Here is a 21,440-nt window from a genome sequence, read left to right as displayed (position 1 = left end):
TGCTTCTTTTTGAATCGATAGAGAAACTTTGCAACATTGTTCCATTAAAAAATTGGATTCCAACTCCTCAATCCTGATGCTGCAGGGGACCACACCTAAACTGATGGAATTTAGAAACTGTCGGTTATAAATTGATATTGGAGGTACCTACCAAGTGAAGAATATCGTTGAACTCGACTACCCAACTCGTCATCCCTGATGCTGTAAGGAATCACATTCTTAAATCTCAGTGATGCCACGGGATTTTTAAAGAATCATGCGTTTAAATGGTTTTACGAAATTTGGTACTGAGATATCTTGCATCTCGGGGACGGGCTCCCACCGATAGGCTACTTTTTGTCCTGGAAAATCAAAAGTTCCGAGATTTTTAAAAACCTAAATCCACGCGGGCATCACCTAGTTTTATTCATATAAGTAGTCCGCCACATGTTAAGATGTTGCGTCAAATCTAAAGAGGATTTTTAAATACCTACGATCACGAGGCAAAATTTCAATTTGTAAGTACATTTGCTTTATATCCGCAGTCATAGCGACTGGAAATAATCGAAAATTTAATAAAAGTAAAAATAAATCTGCCTGTAAGTTAGGTCCAGTATGAAGTACGTCATTTAATGATAGGATTCTATCCGCGGTTTTAGCCGATGCATCGGTCACGATTCGAACGCGGAACGCGACTCGAGCTTTTTTCGGGGCGAATAACAGCGTGGTGAGGAATATAGTAGCCCTCGTCTGTATTGCTACGATCCGAGACTTCAGATAAATAACCTCTTTTTATGTACTGCATTATGTAGCAAATACATATAATTTGCTATTTTAGACTATAAAACAGTTGGTGCAAAATAATACACAATTTAGTGAGTTAATTATTTATTTACGTAGATAAGGTTAAAACTTAAAAGATTTCACTTACTACAAATATTTGTATGAAAAATTGTTCAAATAAAAAAAATCCCACTTAACCGTGCTGCACAATTTGTCATACAATTTTCATAACACAAACGCAAGCGTGTAAAGATATTTTGCAAAACTATGATTTGAACAGTAAGTAAACGGAAAATATTATCATTTTAAATTTGTATAATACATAAATATTACAATAATAAACGAACTCTTGTTACAACCTGATTTCATGGACTTGGCCACAATATTTCACTACAAATTGAAAGATAGTTCTATTTTTTAGTCATATTACTTAATTTAGTTTTATGTACCTCCAAAAGGATTACAATCTTACGTACCACTCATATTATAAGAATAAAAAGTATCGTTTAATGAAGCTTTTCTAACGTCTATGATACAACATTATCTGACACCGCTTAAAGATTTGCACATTTATCCTAAAAGTGATAGGGGATGTACAATTACAAAATAATTGTAGACATCATACATCGTACAAATAGATTGCATACTTAATACATACTTGAAATTATTTGGAAATACATAAGTAAGTTTTTTGTTGCTTTCAAAAGTCATTTAAAGTTATACCATCACATTGCTATTTTGAGTCGCGAATTAATAAAAATACTTAAAGATTAGAGATGCTAATAAATAACGTAGTAAAACGATATGTAAAAATTGACATAATTAAATTGGGCTACATTAACAACCCTCTACATATCTAAATAATGTCATATTGTCACTAACCAGTGAACGACACAGCATAGAAGACGCATTTCTAACAATTGTCACCCGAAAATATGGACCATAAACTCACGTTTGGTTAAATCGAACACGCTCATGATTGGTTCTTACGAGTCGTATGACACAGTACAAACCAATCATTAACTGTATGCTGGCCGCTGCCATGATAGGGCGACTTAAAGTGACGGAGCTTCAATCGAATTGATGACGCGTGCGGTAGAATACATATGCCCCGCCCACACGGTAGAGATAGTGTTCGCTAAATAATGGAGCGCACAGAACTTTCTATGCTTTGTCGTTCACTGTAACTAATATAAAACGACGGGTTAAGTTGATCGCATACTACGATACGATCTATAAAAACATTTTTAAACACTGAAAATGTGAGTATCGTTAGCAACACGGGTCGGCTGTTGCGACGATATGCGATCAACTTAAATTTACCGTCAGGGAAGATCGCAGTTGACTTCTTAATACGTCATCAGTACCTCAGTACCCTTATTATAAATGCGAAAGTGTGCATTGTTGCACACTTTCACATGTTGGTTTGTTGGTTTGTCCTTCAATCACGGTGCAACGGATTGACGTGATTTTTGCATGGGTATAGATGAAGACCTGGAGAGTGACATAGGCTACTTTTTATCCCGGAAAACCAAAGAGTTCCCACGGGATTTTTAAAAAACCTAATTCCACGCGGACGAAGTCGCGGGCATCAGCTAGTTAAATAATTTAACTGGTTTTGCAAATACATTTCCAGTCAATACTTAAATATCAGAATAACAAGAAGTTAGAATGAGTTTTTAAATCTCGCCAACGTCTATAGAATTCGAGCGTCGAAACAGGATAACGTCAGATTAGAATAGAGCTAAAGTTCCCGAAATTATATGGTTCACTCTTAAGGACTAAAATCGTACTTTTGACATGACTGTTGACACATAGAGCTAAAAAGGCGAGTGAGTTCTTAAAATTTACGCATTATATACGCTCTCAAGAAATCTCTGTACATGTAGAACAAGAAAATACAATTAATGCCTATTTTATTTAGCGCTAAAGTATTTTGACGCTCAAATTTTATCTATGTTTTGCGTGAGATGTAAAATCTCATATCATACAGTTTACATCACAGAAGTAAAGTCTTAATTAATATCAGAATAATTTCATTTCGACCATGATATCCGAATTCAAGTTGTAAAAATGTAAATAAAACAGGGCAGTTTACCGAAATTGTTTGTACGTTATAAAATTAATAACAGTCAGTACAACAATCGATTAAGTAAGTATTTAATTCATATAAAAGTTGAGCTAAACAAATCCATTTCGCTCAGTTAAATTGACTAGGCGTGTAATTGGCGGCGCGCGCGCATCGGTAACAATGGTCTCGTCACGGCACTTTACTGCGTAATTAACATTAATAATACATTTATTTATATGAGAATAATGAATAAAAAATAATTTATCATAACTATACCGATGAAAGGTTTATTATATATTTTATATTATTATATTTTAACGCAAAATTGTAAAGTTATCAACTCATTTTTAGTCATTAATAAAAATAACAAAATAGAATTAAAATAAATTTGTAAAAGGACTGCAGTCTTTGTACTACTCTTTAAAAAATAAGTAAATAGAGGAATCGTTTTACGCACCTACCATTGACATGCGTCTCAGAAGTTATGAAGCCACAGAACTTATAATATAAGTATAAAACTCGAGTAACAAAATCTTTCCAAGACAATTTCTTCAACAACGTCTTTGTTTCTTCTTTCATCAATTCAACGTGTTTATCTCAAAAAAATTCTAGGAAAAATTAAAAAAAAAAGTTTTTATCTTTAAATAGTTTAGTTTTAGTAGTTTTTAACTTCGAAATGGTTTTTCAAAGGGGAATCCTTTGAAAAACTATTTCGGATGTCTTTATTACTCTACTCTCCATTGAGCAGACACGACATACATGTATAGTTTGATTCAAACGTAAATGCGCCCCTGAAGTTTGTGCAGAACACACATTTTGGGTGTCCGAGGTAGCGGGCAGGGTAACAGCGCACGTCTCGCAACTTCACGCAGACGTATTTAAGTTTGAATCGTACTGTACATGAATGAATAGGGCACAAACATGAATGTATGACACAAAGTGCTGATAAGCCCGTACAACATAATGTTGTACTGTTGTATGATTTTTAAACGTAGCATTTTTCAAAACACGGAAACTACGCATTAGGCACTAAAATCGAATTGTAAGCAGTGAAGTACATGCATCCTACGTAAAACAATAACTATTTAATAACACTTATATCTCCATTCTCCATTCTTGTTCCCTCTCACCTCTTAACATCAGTCTTCACACACCAATGCGGCGCTATTAAGGCCTCACTTCACTTGATCATTTTCTTTTGAATAAAACACAACTGATCTAAATAAATAAAATATCTAATCGGACTTAGTTTACGAATAGTTCGATTAATATTACAATCATTGATATAATGTAAAAACTTACCCTAGTATCCTTAGTAAAAAAAATGTAAATAAATAATATCATTAGGTGTAATACACTTCCTAATTGAACTATATTTTGTAGCAGTAACTTTTGTAATATCTTGGCACAAATTAAAGAGTCTTTTCTCTTACATAATATTTTAAGATATCTTTTGACCAACAGAATGTTGATCGACTAATTTTATATGGAGCGGTAAAATATTTTCAGTCATAATATTTTGGAGTTGAGAGGCACCAATAAAAATTAAAGAGTGCAAAAGTTTAAATACCATATTATTAAGATCGCTTCTGGAGAATTCAAGAAAAATTTTCGCGCTCGCTTCACTTTCGTTCAAAAATCAACAAATGAATCAACGACTTTAGCACTGACCGTCTGCCTTATCAACCAAGTGCTTATATATTTTATTGTTATTTAATTTGATAGCGACAGTCGGTCGGATCACGTCTGGCGCTCCACGGCAAAGTTGTAGGAGTAGTCGCGGTCGAGGTCGAAGCGACTGCGATTCTTGATCACTGGTAACTGCATCTAGAACAGAACAGTTTTATTGCCTTTACCTTCTGAAGCTATTCGTCATCATCATCATGATCAACGGCGTACCTACTACTGAGCACAGGTATCCTCTCAGAATAGGAAGGGTTTAGGCCATAGTCCGCCATGCTGGTCAAGTGTGGATTGGTAGACTTCATACCCTTTGAGAACATTATGAAGAACTCTCAGGCATGCAGATTTCCTCACGATGTATTCTTTCACTAAAGCAAGTGATATTTAATTGCTTAAAACAGACATAAGTACGAATAGTTAGAGGTGCATGCCCGGGATCGAACCCCGGACCCCTGAATAGGAGGTCGATATCTTAGCCATTAGGTTATAGCCGCTTGTTTTAGTATTCAGCCTTTAACATAGCCCTTGCAACTGAATTGGACATTTGGGAAATTTGGAAAAAACAACTGAATTGAACATTTGGAAAATTCTCTATATATGCTTCATGTTTCTTTAAACTTCAAGAGTATTCTGCTTTAAGCTTAGTTTAAACTGAAACTTAACAAAACACTTACCAATGTGTCGTTGGGTAATCCACGCAACTTGGGATTGAGCACAAAAGGCACTCCCTCCAAACCATTGTAACCTCCCAGAGTCTGGTAGTTGCAGGCTTTGGGCAACGGAGCAGGCCCCTTCTTCCTGGCCACAGCCGCTGGAGACGTAGGCCCGGGACTGCTGTGTAGGGTCGGGGACTTCGCAGACGGCGGCCGGGGCGCCGGTCGAGACGGCTTGAGGTTGTACGAAGTGCTTAGGGCTTCGTAATCGTGATCCGTGGTGAATTCTTCTATGTTAGGGTAAGTGGATGGTGATTTTAGGTTAAGATTGTTTAGTTCTGCCACTAGGGGTGACAGTTTTGGAGGTCTATCTGGTACAGGCCTTAATCTGTGAATAAAAAACGTATGTTTTATAACAGTGTAGCTGTTATTTATACAATACAATATTGATATAGTGCCCGTAACACTTTTTGGCAGTTGAGTGAACATAGTTACAAGTCTTTTTTATTTTGCACATCACAGCTACTAGTACGTAGAGCGATACGTAGCCTCATAGACCAATAATCTAGTGAAACGAGTGCAAAATTGATCCGCTCACACAGCTCCTCTTTGACATCTAAAATAAATAATGGCAGGTATGTACGCCTTTGCTCCCACTTGGTGGCTCTGGTGATGCTGAGGGTCAAATTGAAGTTATGTTATAACTATTTCCATAAAAGTATTATTCTATGGATTTCAATTTCTTAATTAAATACTATTATTTTAAAATACACATTATTTCGATTTTCGACAACAGAATCCAGAGTGGCATTACATACTCTGATTGAATAAAATGTTAATTGCAAATTACTAACGGCTTATATTTGTGTCTTCTTATTGCTACAATCAACTTTTTTCTTAACTGTTTATCTTTTGGACACCTGTGTTTTGATGTTCTCGATGAGCACAAGTAGTCCATTGAAATGTTACATTTTTAGGCCTAACCTTGCGTTTTTTAGAGGACGCAATTTTATTTTTTTGATGTGTGGGCCCCCCCAGTGTAAAGCTAAAAACAAGTTTGTGGGGTCGCCACCCTTGTCCCACGGCCGCCATCTTGAAAATAGGGGTTGAAATGTTATTTACGATATATCTCTTAAACTATTTATTTGATAAAAAAAAATTGTTAACATTTTTTGTTGCAAATTAAATTCTCTACAACTTTGGTCCAGTAACTTTTTGTCGTAGAACTATAAATAAAAAAGTTATAAGCGAAAATCTTCAGAAATTCGAGACATCAAAAAAATAAAATTGCGTCCTCTAAAAAACGCAACCCCAAATGTAAATTTTCAATGGACTAAAGGGCACAACACAACACTGAGGCATTTTGTTTCCACAAAATAAATTCTACTCATTAAACTCAGTATTTACATATAAATAAACGGCGTTTAACAGATAGCAAGACCACCAACTATACCGGCGCCATCTGTTTAGAGCTTACGAGATTACCTGCCATTAGCCAACTTCACATAACTGTCAAAAAGATTCAAGGTAAAGACAACACACAATGTAATATAGACAACTGTAAAGGCACCACACAATGTAATATAGACAAGCAATAAGAAAAATAATGTTTTTGTTTTATCAATCTTTAATTCTTGTTTAAATATATTTTTTTAGAATTAACTAGTGTAAATTACTATAATGGGTTAATGCAATGTGTAGTAAGTATCTAATTTGTATGGTTGCATGGTTTCTGAGAAAATCCATTCAGTAAACATGATTTTTTAATAATACCGGTTTTTTTTTACGAAAAATGTTGAAGGGTTTTAAAGATGTTTTCTTTATACATAGCTACTGTAATTATTATAAATATAATAAAATATATTTCATTGTTAATAATATGTTCGAAAAATTATTGAAAATAGACTACTTTTAGCAAACACGGCATAATAATAAATATATTATGTGGAACACCATGCTAGTGAAATAGTATCAGTACCCGGCACAGCTGGCCCATCCCGATTTCAGGTGTTTGTACAATTTTACCGACAACGAACTGAAAATATACCAATAACTTTCTCAGTTTATCAATCATTCATTAATGTACAAGCACTATTAAAAGGGCCTACTTTTATAGGTTTCATACAATTACCTGAATCCCTGACTCAAAACCAAATACCGATTTTTGGCCCGATCTGGGAATCGAACCCAGAACCTCGTGATCCACAGTCAAACGTGCTGACCGCTAGAGCAAGGGGGCAGTTCAATTACTACACTTCAGGTAGTTGTCCGACCGCTGACGAGTAGCTAGAAACGAGCTAAGAAAGAACTAGAAATGCACAGCATGGCGAGCAACGAGGAGCGAGAGTGTAGTTGGGAGTCTTATCGACTATGAGCGAGTGTGCAAGTGCGACGGGTAATCGCCCATCATACAATTAATTAATCACTGCGCAAACTGCCCGCATGTTTTGACAGAGAGCGCCGTTGAGCGAGATTCTTTGATAGCTCTTGTCGTTGCGACAAACTAATGCAGATAGATCAATTGTTAATATGTTTAAGTATCTCTTTTATTGACATAGAATCATATATCGATTGTACATTTCTTGAGAGAAAAAATAATTCATGGCTAATCGCTTTTTGCCTTTCGCGTCGGCGCTGTGGTGGGACAAGTGACCTAGGTACTTTTTTAAAAGCTGAATGTTTTGGTTGAGTGAAAAGTTCACCTTCTCGCGGCTTCCGGCGTGAGGTTGGAGACCACGTTCTCGTAGTCGATGGGCGCGTGCGTGGGCGACGTGTCCGCGCTGCCGCCGCTCACCTTGTAGCACACCACCTTGCCGTTGATCTCCCTGAACGTGAAGATATTGAAAAGTTGGGTTTAAAAAGTAAAAACCATAAAGGGCCAAACGCATTTGTGCTGCGCTACGCGACGCGGTTGCGCCTTGCTCCATAGTCATACAAACTTATATAAACTATATATGCCGCGCGGCGTCGCTCAAGGGCGCTTTGATCCATAGAAACTCATAACCTATATTTGCCGCGTTGCGAGCGCTGCTGAAGTGCGTTGATACCTTAAGAAACGACACAGACAAAGAATCCTATACTTGAAATCTGTCATATCTGTCGGTTCTGTCAGTTCCTTTCCGGCAAATATGAAAGGTAGAGGTAAGGAGCACAATCTCCGCATGTAAAAGTGTCCGCTAAAAATAAATGTCCTATTAAGGGTGGCGCTACAGTAGTCAGTTGGTAAATTTTCAAAAAAGAGCGGTTAATTTAAAATAGAGAAATAAACTACATAACTATGCGTACCTAATAACTACGTAAATTGTTGAGGCATGGTATACTGGACTGTCACTCTAGTCAATAAAAATATTAAATTTTCTTACTCTGCATACTTCACTCCATTAACAACTGCTACATTAATACCATACCAATTTGCCTACGCTAGCGCCAATTTGCCAGGTTTTTTGACCTATTATATTTTCAACTTTTCCCCCTTAAAAGATTGTGCTCCTTACCTCTACTCTCCATACCCGCAATGAGGACTGAACGTCAATGTCACGGTAGTTAGGCGGGCGCAGGTGTGGATCAGCCTTTATACTACTTACCCAGCAAGAATGAACCCTTGCGGCGCAGTCCTCATTTTCGAGCACACTATGATGTCGGTGACTAGAGGAGATGGGGGAGCGGGGCCAGGGGTCTGCCTCGACACGCGCGTGCACAGGCGTCTCTTCCCCGCTCGCCCCGCCACGCTGTAGCCCGCCGGAGTCGCCTCGCGCTCCCCTAGCACCACCACTCCGTCCATTACGTACCCTGGCACTCCTGGAATATTTTTGATGAAAAAAAATTAAACAAAGTGGCCTGAGTGCCCATTCTAGTCGAGTTATGGACAGGACCGGGGACGGGGCGTGTAGCGTTCGTCTTAATCACCATGTTTGTACACACAAGCTTATGATCCTGGAAACGTCAAACGTACACGCTTAATCTTAAGGTCTTATCCCTTTAATCTTATCCTAACTTTTATTAGACAATCGGGCTTGGAGTCAGTTTTGCCTGTCAATGCTGCGACAGACGGATATTCTAAGGATGGCCTAGATATCTATAAGGTTTGCATGAAATCTGACAAATATCTGGATAAGTCTCTGCTCCATCCGTCATTACTCAAGATTTACCGAATTAACTGATGCGGAATCTGTCGTTTAATGATCTTGTGCATTCTGTAAAATTACCTAACAAAACTTGCATTTTCTATGAAAGTAGTAGCCTACTTTCATAGAAATTATTTAAACACAAATAAATTATTTTTTAACTTGATGTCAACGTAGCTTTTCCCCAATTCATTTACGAAAACTACATGATGCATGTTATCAATTATTTTATTATAGAACCTTTTTAAGGTTCCGTAGCCGAATGGCAAAAAACGGAACCCTTATAGTCTGTCTGTCTGTGTGTGTCACAGCCACTTTTTTCCGAAACTATAAGAGCTATACTGTTGAAACTTGGTAAGTAGATGTATTCTGTGAACAGCATTAAGATTTTTACACAAAAATACAAAAAAATACAATAAATTTTGGAGTTCCACATACTTAGAACTGAAACTCAAAAAATTTTTTTTCATCAAACCCATACGTGTAACCCACCATACGGGTATCTATGGATAGGTCTTCAAAAATGATATTGAGGTTTCTAATATCATTTTTTCTAAACTGAATAGTTTGCGCGAGAGACACTTCCAAAGTGGTAAAATGTGTGTGCCCCCCCCCCCCCCCCCCCCCTATAACTTCTAAAGTAAGAGAATGATAAAACTAAAAAAAATATATGATGTACATTACCATGCAAACTTACAGAATAATGGCCTATAATAGGTACCAACGGAATTGATGGTGGAACCATCATTCAATACAAATTGACATTTAGCCCAGCGGAAATTGTTGTTACATCCACTCGCATCCTTATAATGTAGCAGACAGCTCAAATACCTACTACCTAGTAAAATATTCAATCTTTGGCTTTCAAATATTATGTAGGAATTTCGTAAAGAATATCGGCTATATATGTATTTTTATACCCAAATTATCAATTATTAGATATTTGCATAAAGTTTCCACAAGCTTTGATAGCGTAGTGGTTAGGAACAAACTGTGATAGCCTAGTGGTTAGTACGTCCGCCTCCTAATCGGAGGTCGGGGTTCGGTCCCGGGCACGCACCTTAAACTTTTTGGAGTTACGTGCGTTTTAAATAATTAAATATCATTTGCTTTAACGGTGAAGGTAAACATCGTGAAGAAACCTGCATGCCTGAGAGTTGTCCATAATGTTCCCAAAGGTGTGTAAGGTCTGCTAATCCCGCACTTGTCCAGCGCGCGTGGTAGACTATGGCCATAACCCTTCTCACTTTGAGAGGAGACCTGTGCTCTGTAGTGAGCCGGTGATGGGTTGATCATAATGATGATGATGATAAAGGTTTCTAGTTTTCTCTATAACATAAGCCCATACAAGTCACTATGAAAGGAAATTGCATAGGGTTAAAATGACTTCAGGCTTGGACAAGCAAATGTAGTGGACTGAAGAGGCTGGCCTACAGACTCGGCCCTAATAGTTTATGTCCTCATCAAATGTTCGACTGACAAGCTCATAGCATTAGGGAGATTTGGCATCATACGTGCTATTAGGCACGTAGCCTGAGGGAAACTAGGCCACACTATATTTTACACTAAAGGGTTACATACACAAAATAACAAACCTTCAGACTTGGACAAGCAAATGTAGTGGCTGGGCTTCTTCCCGAAGAGGCCGGCCTGCCGCATCAAACCTGCGTCTGCGTCCTCGTCATACGTGCGGCTGACAGGCACGTAGCCTGTGGGACACTTGGCCACACTCTCGACAATCTGCAGCGATAGCAATGGCCGCTCATCCGGGAGCGCCCCGCCGAGCGCCGAGAGCACCTTAGACATCTTCTCTTCACTCACATCATAACACAGTGTTCATGGTCAGTAATACCCCCTTTTGACATTGAGAGTTAAAATTGCACTAACACTGGAAATCACCAACATTGCCACTATATTTTATTCTATAGTTTTACCTACACTGTACACTGGGAGGAAAAATAAGCTTAAAATAGATATTTACCTAAAATACCTAAAAATACGGAACCATGGTAATACCGAGTACCTATTGTTTAATTTTTACTTATTATGTTATACGTAAACATGTTATGAGATTAAAACCTAAAATTATCTGTTCTATTATGCTAACATAACATTGTGGCTAATTCCGTTGTAAACAATCTCTAAACTAAACTAAAATGGCACGTCTAAATCTATTAATATCCCTTTCATAATGTTGCTTGCGGAAAAGGATAGCACTAGATTTAGACCTGTTAATTTAGTTTAGTTTAGAGATTGTGTACAAGAGAATCGGCCATATGTGGATTGGAATACTGTAATTCAATAAGTATGGACGAGCAAACATAGTGATTCGACTCCATACTTTGCCAGATTAACATAACTGAGTTGTCACTTTTTTTACATGAAAACTTATAATATTTAGAGCACATTATTTAGAACTAGAATCAACACGCTGCATTGTTCAGTTTTGTTCCAGTAAGCAATACAGTTAATTATAATAAGTACTAAAATAATTTGGTTTGGCTGGTTGGTATATTCAAATCCTGTTAAATGTGAACTAGGTACTTGTAAAGCTAATCTTTAAACAGTGATGAAGTACTTAGGCAGTGTCAAGTAAAGCATATAATCTGATTAGAATTTAGAGTAGGGTTTAAGTTACACTAAGCTGCGTAAATCCTTGTTGTTGAAGCACTTGGAGTACCTGCAACAGGGAATAAGTTGATTGACTACTGAGCATACACTTTGGTACTACTGGGGCTGGTTATGGGTTAAGATGATGATTCTAATGATTCTACCAATGGCTGATACTAACAATCTATCTGTAATCTGTTGATAAGTTTTGTTGTAAGTTAACTACTACTGTTGGTAAGTTAATTTTGCAATATTGTTATTTTCAAAAGACCATACAAATTTCGACAAATAAAAATGTTGCTAAGTAACTTATCAACAGATTACAGATAGATCGTTAGTTTCAGCCATTGGTAGAATCAGTTCCCTACTATAATGTTTTGACAATCCAATCCAAATTACTGTGAGAGATAAGATAGTAGACAACCAATCAGAGGAAAACTCAGGACAAATGTAACTACAGTACAGACAGCTTCACATTATGTTAGCAGTATGTTTTCTGTTTTGCATAACTGTATCTATGTTGTATAACATTTTTTGAATGACTGTCTTGGGTGAGGAATGTATATTTAACAGCCACACACCCATACCGGATATTATGCCAAAATATGTCACATATTATATTGGCAACTAGCTGATGCCCGCGACTTCGTCTGCGTGGATTTGCATTTTTCAAGATCCCGTGCAACCTCTTTGATTTTCCGGGATAAAAAGTAGTCTATGTGTTAATCTAGGGTATAATCTATCGTTATTCCAAATTACATCCAAATCCGTTCAGCCGTTTTTGCATACTTGAGTAACAAACATCCACACTTTCACATTTATAATATTATTAGGATTAGGATTAAGATCACCAAAGTTTTGCAGCCACAATGAGATAATCTCAATAAGCACTGATTGTCTGACACTCTCACTATCGGTGAAAATGCATAGTTTATAATATTTCTGCTTATCAAATTAGTATTAAGTACACAAATAAATCATCACAGAAATGAATCAAAAATGAGTTATAGTTAAAAACAGCATGAACATTGCCATAAAATAAATCTATGCTGGATTTGTTATAAATTGAATTTAGATTGCGAGAAGCGCAAGTAGTGAAGGAATTTGATCTGTTGTTATAGATACAATAATTGCATCTGTTATTTATCATTGGATACAAAGAGTTCTATTACATTCAAGGTTAGACATTCATGTAACAGAAGTTTTTGTTAGAAAAAGAAAACTATTTAAGTTGTGGTTTTACCAGTAATAAAATAACAATGAGAAAAAAATGTACAACTAATTGGTTTGATTTGAAAGTTCCCTGGCTTGTAGATAATACAAATAAGTAAATATTTTATAAACTTATGAATTAAAAAATTATACTTGCCCTGCCCAAAAGAGGAAACTGACCAAATAGTTCAGGAGCCAAATATTACAGGAAAACTGAATTCTATACAACTATAAATCGATAAAATATGAGTAACAGCTGATGATAGTAAATATAAGCAAGGATCGTATCACAAAATGTAACCATTTTATTATTAGTTACGCCACGAATGACCGATTTGGCAGAGATCCATGTATTTTAGACTAGTAAACTAACTATTGTGCCGAGACATAGCGTGCATCGCCTGCTGCATTTTGTTAATTGAACCAATTGTCTGATCTTGAGAACCTTATCGCGAACGTTGACCCCATTCACAAAGACTTTACTCTTGATAAAATTAACATCTAAACTCACTGTAGTCATGACATCACTCGACAAAAACACTATGAATGAAACTAGGAAATTCCAATTCGGAGCCTTAATTTTTTCCCCACTGTTTTTTAATCACTCGATTAGAAGACTGTGATGCTGTCATTCTAGTGAGATTGAGATTGTCATTTTGAAAGTTTCTTTTCTTTCGAGGGTTTTTATTTAATGTATGGCGCTGCACCGATTAGAAAAATTTTTTTATTAATGAAACGAGGGAAAAATGGTAACTTATTTACCTAATTACCTATACAAAATACGACCGAAAGACCCCTATATACATCCTACTCTATGCGAAAGACGAAAGCGGGCGAAAGATACTGAATGAAAAGAAAACCAAGGCGGCCAAGACCACCTTCTTTATTTTGCTTTATTGTATGAATGATAATGAATGACATAAGTTGATCGAAGTCAGTGTTGCCAACTCCCATAGAGTAAAGTAATATAGACTACCAACTCCTTTCCAAAAAAAAATGCACAAAACCAACCTCAAAAATGCACTATAAGTACATTTGCTAATAAAACTGTAACCCGACTACGGAAAAATAAGTCACCCAACCAGTGTACCTACATATTCCACAAATGATTATAGGACCAAATTTTTTTGGTCAGCATGTTGCCAACACGAAAGAATGTATGAACATGGCGCATACGGACAGTGTTTTCAAAGTACTTACAAAAAAAAACCACAACAATTATTATTATTTATTCAAATAGTTTTCTATCTACACAAGCTGAAATATTAAATATCACTAGTTTACAGTAGCTGTAAGAAAATAACAAGTAAAAAGTGTTTCATTCAGTGACCAAGATATCAATACTGCATGTAACGTGAGTACCAACTACAAAAATAATTTCATTAATAATTAACATTAAATAGGTTATAATATAAAAACCATTAGTCACCAGAAAACAACTTGAGCAAATTCACAGTATCAATTTTTACGTTTCTATTGCGGGTTAAAGAGGACGCAAGGGGATTTCTACCGCGCAGGAGAACGCGATTGGTTGATCAGTCGCCCTTTGTTTCTCGTTGCGCGCCAATATTTCCCCCACTACGCCGTTTTTTGCTAAAATTGTTTGCCAGTCACTGTACTACTGCAGTATTAGTTATTACAATTAAGTTTTTACCAGTTTCTTCTTCAGCAGTATTAAACTACAATAGCATATTAATATCACATAAACCCATAGACATCAGAGGTGAATCATCTTGACGTGATTAGTGAACAAAATGTAACTGGGGAGACTTGTAAGACAACCGACCGAGATACCGAATTTTAATGATTGCTATATTTAAAAAAAAATTAAAAAATACCAGCATAAAAACAAAAAATATAATAAAAAAATTAAAGAGCAAACAAAAATTCGCCAACATGCGTTATGTTCTTTTTATTCTATCTTCAGTCTCCCTGTTCCAAATCAGTCACATACACGTATCACAGACAGACTAAAGGAAAATGTTAAACACGAATTCGACCACCATAAAGTAAAAAAAGACGAACGCTATTACCTCAACGCTAATGCAAAGTTGTGTTCTGTGCATGTCCCCACACATTACACAATGAATTATTACGAAAAGCCAGTTGAAAAAAATCAATGATATTATACTATTGTAAACGTAAACATGTTTGTTTGCGAGAAAGGAATATTTCATTTTCCTTTAATTTGTGACACATACTCTTGTCTATACACAAAACACTATGTTAGATGGCAACTTGATATTATTCTAAAACTTTAAAAGGGATCTGGATACAATCATTACTGCCAGGCGATGACGTAAAGTATGGAGACGCATCGGATAAGTAGTTGCGCGGCAGGAGACCAATTAAGAGTGCTATCTTCGCTGCAATCGGTGCCTTTTCTTCGTCATCTATAATCCTATCTTGATCTGGCATTACCTGTCAGTAAATTTATTTCAATAGATTAGAGATTTCAACGATAAATTAGAAGTGACAAACAATACTTTGAATTTAATATGTAGATTGGCTATTCCGAACAAAAAACATGTCCCACAAAGCTGTCAAACACAAAAAACACTGATTATCAAGTAATAAGCAAAGGCTGCAACTCACAACAAAAAATTATGGTTTGGAATGCCCAATCTAGTGAATAGTAGGTACATAGAGATCGTTAATTTATAGAAATGAGGAACTTTACCTTGTCAGCTACATGTTTGTGAATGAGACCATCTGAACCAATATAAAAAGTCGAAAACCCATCATACCATCTGTAAAAACAATAAATGCATTACGCATATTATTAAGTTCCTTTTAACAAGAAGACAAAATATTAATGTGAATAATATGCTTACAGTTCTTGATCTTTAAACACTTGTTTCAAATTCCACAGTTTGTACTTCCAAAACATAAAGAACACCTTAAGGCCTGAGATTCCCCTGATTCGCCATCTCATCCTGCAATCATTTGCCATTCATTCATTCATTTGCATAATTTCAAGTTAGAATTTATAAGTATGGCAACACAGAAATGTCACAATATACATCCACAACAGCTATTAAATCACACCACTATTATGAACATGAACAAGCCAAAGCCAGAAAAAAATTTAAGTTAGTCCTCATTGAATAAATAATTTAAAATTGTTATGAAGTTTCTCAGTTTTTGGAAAAAACGGTACTGGGTATTGGTTACAAAGTAATAACTGTCAAAGTTTTTAGCAACTAGCATGACATGCACTTGACCATTTTTTTTAAGCAGCTTTACTTTAGTAATTTAAAAATATAATATCAGATGGACTTACTTGATCGACGAGTCTTCTGGATGGGCTGTGATTTTCAAAACCTCAAAGTTGACATAAGCAAATTTGATATGTGCTACAGTGCGCAAGAGTGCTACTTGCCTTACATAGTGGAATAGACCCCTGAAATCATAACTTTCTTTTACGTAGATGTTTTTACTAATTGGAAGAAAAATATATTATACAATATTATCATAGCTACCAAATATGTTCATTTCATTATTTAAAATATTGATCAAGTTTGTTAAAAATGTATTTGTGTTATTTTTATAGGTTATACTAATCAGAAGTGGGATTCACAATATTTTTTTAATTAAATAAATAATTTCCTTTCCACACACATTACCTATAGCTAACAAGACAGTAAAGTAAATTTTTTTAAATGTCAATGCTAGAACGATTTTGATTAAGATACCTACAAGAAAAAAGCACCAAATTAAGAACCTCCCCATTTTTGGATGTTAGTTGAAAATAAAGAAGTTACTTACACAGTAGTGGCACCTCTAATATTGTTGACAAAGACCAAGTTAGGATGATAGATAGAGTAGTCTAATGGCTTCACGAACAAGTTAGGCATCTGAAACAAAATAAAATACCTATTAACATATTTTTGTGATTTGTAAATTGTAATACAATGAAAACTGGTTGAGGAGTTGGCTGCAATGAAGACTATTTTACCAATTATTGTTTTTTGTCTGACTAGTAAAATCTATGACTTGACCACAGCCACCTAATACCAAGTAGTTCAGAACTTAGTATTAGTCTGAAATTAACTTAAAAACTTACAGTGGTAGACAGTGTGTGAAACACCTTCATAAGCTGCTCCTCACTAGGCTTTCCCTCCTGGCTTGGGTCTGTGGTCGGCTGAGAGGACTGTGCCACCACTGTGGGCCCTCTGCAGTACGCCACCGCATCACGCTCAAAGTCTGACAGGCATGTTGGCTCTATGTCCTGTAATATAACAGCAACAACTCATTAATTTTGCACTTTTGGTAATAGAACTTCTTTCTCATCTGAAAAGGGATATGGAATTTAGACACTAATAATAAACAATAATTCTTTGAACAACCATTTAGCCATGTTTAAACCAGAAACATGATAAATATTCCCCTTTTATTCAAGCCAACTACGTTTAAACACAGGTTTATCTTTGACCTTTGTCTCTCTAAATTATGGCAAAAACCACATATTATATAAGTTTTAAGCAAATACACAGCTATTTTTCTATTAGAGTTGAAACACTTACCTCATTGCATTTAGAAAAATCTACATCATTCATACTAATAGATGGCATTACATTGTAATTATATGGACTCTTCTGTTCTATATAATCATCACTGGTCAGACCTAGCACCTTCATGCCATCAGTACAGTAATTGAAATAACTTTGTAGGTTCTCATTATTTGTGAGTTCCTTAGTGTGATCCAAATCGATGTTGTCTATAAAAGTTAGGTTACTTCGTTTTTTTTCGTTTAAGTTGCGATTCAGGTGATAGTTGGCGAAAACAACTTCCTGAATGTAGATATCGTCTATATTCGCCTCCGTTGAGCATTTCGGTGCGACCTGGCAGCTGGAAATGCGGCGTCTGAGAAACTAAAAAAATCGTCTTATTACCAATACTTCTTTTACCAATTATTCCAAGGTTAAATAAATCATGACTAACACTTACTAAAGTTATTATGTCACTATTTGTTTACTTTAATTCTAAATCCCGTAACTACCTAAAGGATAAAATACACTTACGTCTTCTAGAAATTGTGTCCGCACTGGAATTTTCCGGGCGAGTCGATTGGAATGAGTTTTAGTAGTAACTATTCCGTTAATTGGCAAAATCTTGTGCGAAAATGTGCGCAAACAAATTGCCATTGTCACATTGAAGATATTAACCTATATTATTCTATCAAGGCGTAGAAATTCGTAAAAATTTTGGAGGAAATAAAATACATAATACAACTTCTACTTGTCTAAAACTTCACCTACGTGACAGTGACACTGACACGACAATAATACGTTCGGTAGTTGATTATTGAATTTGATTTGAAAAATAAAAACCTTATTTCTAAATTATTTTATAGTTTTCAGGACGTTGATTAAAAAGTCTATTTGACATTGACAATAAATATTGTGACATAAACAAATACGAATTATAATTACTTTATTTTATGGATACGAATAAGAATAAATCTCACGAATTGAATTGTTTCTTTATTTTCGTTCCATTTTAATTTTTAATAACAAAAATTATCAGAGGAAACAGTACCTACCTACTACATATTATATAAGCCATGAATATACACAGAACCCTACCAAGGATATATGGATTATTGGTCGCTCAAGTAAACGCAGTATGTACACATTATATGAGAATCAATTATATATCTATTGAAATTGCGCCTTTTATAGTCACTCTCATTGACTTCTATTTATTACAAATGCCTATTTATTTCATACGATTTATATGTATAAGGCCTCATGCAATGCATACCACACTGGTAGTATTTACATCCAGGTACTGGAAGAATACGAAAATGGGTCCGTTACCTTTTATTGGCTAAATCACTACCGATCTTTGATACTTGGCACAGAGATAGCTAACATTCTAAAGACAGCCCGCTATTGAATATAGTCTATTAAATATAGTAGTCGACGCATTTTAAACTGATCTGTCTGATTCGCTCGCATTTACCTACGACAGATAAACAGACAGTTAACTCGACTCAAAAAATGCGTCGACTATAGTATAGAAGTTCACACCATACAATATTGTACCACGTCTTGTGAATAATGTCCAGTGGCACTCTGCAATTCATTTAATATGATAATAGTATAGTATGTGTATATTCAGGCACTACCATGTAACTATTCAGTTAGGCTTCAACATAATAAGGCTGATGCCAGTGAGCACAGGGCTAAAGTCATGGCCCGAGGGCTGCCAGATAAGAAGCCTTTGCCTGGAGTGAAAAATATTATCCTGGTGGCATCTGGCAAAGGAGGTGTGGGCAAGACTACCACTGCTGGTAAGTGTCGAGAAACTGCCAAGGGTCACTGGTAGAGATCTCTTAGATAAGTGCTTGTCTTTCCACTTTTACTTTCTTTTTCTTTTCATTGTTACAACTTAATTGTACAAATAACAAATCACTACCCCTATTATAAATGCGAAAGTATGTTTGTTTGTTGGTTTGTCCTTCAATCACGTCGCAACGGAGCAACGGATTGACGTGATTTTTTGCATGGATATAGTTTAAAGCCTGGAGAGTGACATAGGCTACTTTTTAACCCGAAAAATCAAAGAGTTCCCATGGGATTTTTAAAAACCTAAATCCACGCGTACTAAGTCGCGGGCACCAGCTAGTAAATAAATAAAAAAAAAACAAGTTACATTGGAAATGCTTATCTCTAAACATACAAGATTATAAGGCATATTAATAAATTTAGTTAAGGTTTGAGATGGTGTACAACCAAAATATCACCATTGCATTGTTCCAGTGAATCTTGCATGTGCTATGAAGGTGATAGAGCCGGACAAGGAGATAGGGCTGCTGGACGCGGATGTGTTTGGCCCCTCTGTGCCGCTCATGATGAACATCAGCGGAGAGCCCATGCTGAATGACGATAATCTCATTGAACCTCTTCTCAATTATGGTGTTAAATGGTAACTATTTCAAATCTAAGATGGACTTAACTTTTTTTAATCCAAAGTTTCATTTCTTTCTTGCGACACTGTATACTTTGGATACAGGCAACCATTTTCAATGAACCAATCTCGTGAACCATAATTGGTAGAGATGAAATTTTCACAGGATGTGTATTTCTATTTCCACTATTACAACAAGATAATAAAAAATTCCACCATGAGAATTAAAAAACTTGCAATTGCTCTTTTTTATATATCTTTATAAATTTACAGTATGTCCATGGGTCTGCTAGTGTCTGGGGAGAACGCAGTAGTGTGGCGGGGCTTGATGGTGATGCAAGCCCTGGACAGACTCACTCGCCACGTGGCGTGGGGCCCTCTCGACTGCCTCGTGGTGGACACGCCCCCTGGCACTGGAGACACGCATCTGTCCCTCGCACAAAACCTGCCTATAGATGGTGAGTATACTGACAGTAGTTATCTAAACAGACTCACTCGACAAATGGCGTGCAATGTTGGATGGTAAAGTGAACTTTATCTCAACTAGATATAGTACGCGACAGGTCGAGATGGAAGTCGGGGTATGAGGCGGGGGGACGCCCGCACGTCACCCATAGAAATAAAATTTTCGTTTTAATTTTAGGTGCAATCGTCGTAACAACTCCACAATCAGCGGCACTGCAGGTCACCAAGCGAGGCGTGAATATGTTCGAGAAGCTCAAAGTTCCTATCATTGGCATGGTCGAGAATATGTCGCATGCGATATGCCACAAATGTGGTACCAAAAACTACGTATTTGGCAACGAAACCAAACAGGCTGCTGACCAAATGGGTTTAGAAATTATTGAGAGCTTCGAAGTTGACTCGAATATGTCGGAATGTATAAACAGTGGGAAACCAGCGATATATGCGTTACCAGACAGCATACATGCTGAAAAATATAGACATTTAGCTAATAAAGTGTTCAAGTATATAAGTGATAAAGAGGAGCAAGCGAAAGCTACCAAGCAATAGTAGTTATACACAAAATAAGGAGTTGTTGTAATTTTGTTTATTTAAAAATATTTTACAAATAATAGACCTGTTTTATAAAAGATTTTTGTTTGACTTAATACAAACCATAGACTTAGAAAAAAAAAACCGGCCAAGTGGGAGTCAGGCTCGCGCAATGAGGGTTCCGTACTACAGTCGTATTTTTTCGACATTTTGCACGATAGTTAAAAAACTATGATGCATAAAAATAAATAAAAATCTGTTTTAGAATGTACAAGTAAAGACCTTTCATATGATACCCCACTTGATATAGTCACTCACTTCGAAAGTTGAAAATACTACTTAATTATTAGTTCATGACCACAATTTAATTATTTTTGTGTGATCTAACCCTAATTTCACGGTTTTCAGATTTTT

The 21,440-nt window shown here is 36.1% G+C and overlaps 3 protein-coding genes across 5 annotated transcripts; 1 reads left to right on the top strand and 2 right to left on the bottom strand.

Moving 5' to 3' along the window:
- Positions 1–4,050: 4,050 nt before the first annotated feature.
- Mvb12 (multivesicular body subunit 12-like Mvb12) lies at positions 4,051–14,024 on the bottom strand. Of its 3 annotated transcripts, XM_069498035.1 has the most exons (8): positions 13,273–14,024; positions 11,932–11,973; positions 10,889–11,239; positions 8,754–8,967; positions 7,872–7,994; positions 7,148–7,204; positions 5,191–5,557; positions 4,051–4,660 (listed from the first exon to the last, which is right to left on the bottom strand). In XM_069498035.1, exons 3-8 carry the CDS (start codon positions 11,097–11,099, stop codon positions 4,574–4,576), a joined length of 1,059 nt encoding a protein of 352 aa, XP_069354136.1. In that variant the 5' UTR covers positions 11,100–11,239; positions 11,932–11,973; positions 13,273–14,024; the 3' UTR covers positions 4,051–4,573. The 3 variants fall into 3 exon arrangements, with proteins under 3 accessions (XP_069354136.1, XP_069354138.1, XP_069354137.1); XM_069498037.1 differs by lacking the exon at positions 7,148–7,204 and having other exon boundaries at positions 13,273–14,019; XM_069498036.1 differs by lacking the exons at positions 11,932–11,973; positions 13,273–14,024 and having other exon boundaries at positions 10,889–11,331.
- Positions 14,025–14,328: 304 nt separating this feature from the next.
- LOC117981858 (uncharacterized) lies at positions 14,329–18,366 on the bottom strand. Its single transcript, XM_034968085.2, has 8 exons — positions 18,140–18,366; positions 17,642–17,989; positions 17,182–17,346; positions 16,884–16,972; positions 16,399–16,518; positions 15,950–16,051; positions 15,796–15,865; positions 14,329–15,536 (listed from the first exon to the last, which is right to left on the bottom strand). The coding sequence occupies exons 1-8, from the start codon at positions 18,260–18,262 to the stop codon at positions 15,360–15,362; spliced, it is 1,194 nt and encodes a 397-aa protein (XP_034823976.1). The 5' UTR covers positions 18,263–18,366; the 3' UTR covers positions 14,329–15,359.
- A 163-nt stretch (positions 18,367–18,529) lies between these two features.
- Nubpl (NUBP iron-sulfur cluster assembly factor, mitochondrial) lies at positions 18,530–21,124 on the top strand. Its single transcript, XM_034968108.2, has 5 exons — positions 18,530–18,741; positions 19,242–19,413; positions 19,883–20,048; positions 20,304–20,488; positions 20,674–21,124. The coding sequence occupies exons 1-5, from the start codon at positions 18,682–18,684 to the stop codon at positions 21,042–21,044; spliced, it is 954 nt and encodes a 317-aa protein (XP_034823999.1). The 5' UTR covers positions 18,530–18,681; the 3' UTR covers positions 21,045–21,124.
- Positions 21,125–21,440: the final 316 nt, after the last annotated feature.

This window comes from Maniola hyperantus, chromosome 4 (genome assembly GCF_902806685.2).
Source record: "Maniola hyperantus chromosome 4, iAphHyp1.2, whole genome shotgun sequence".
Classification (NCBI taxonomy): domain Eukaryota; kingdom Metazoa; phylum Arthropoda; class Insecta; order Lepidoptera; family Nymphalidae; genus Maniola; species Maniola hyperantus.
Note: the sequence above shows the minus strand (reverse complement) of the source record. Positions and strands in the feature narration are given on the sequence as shown.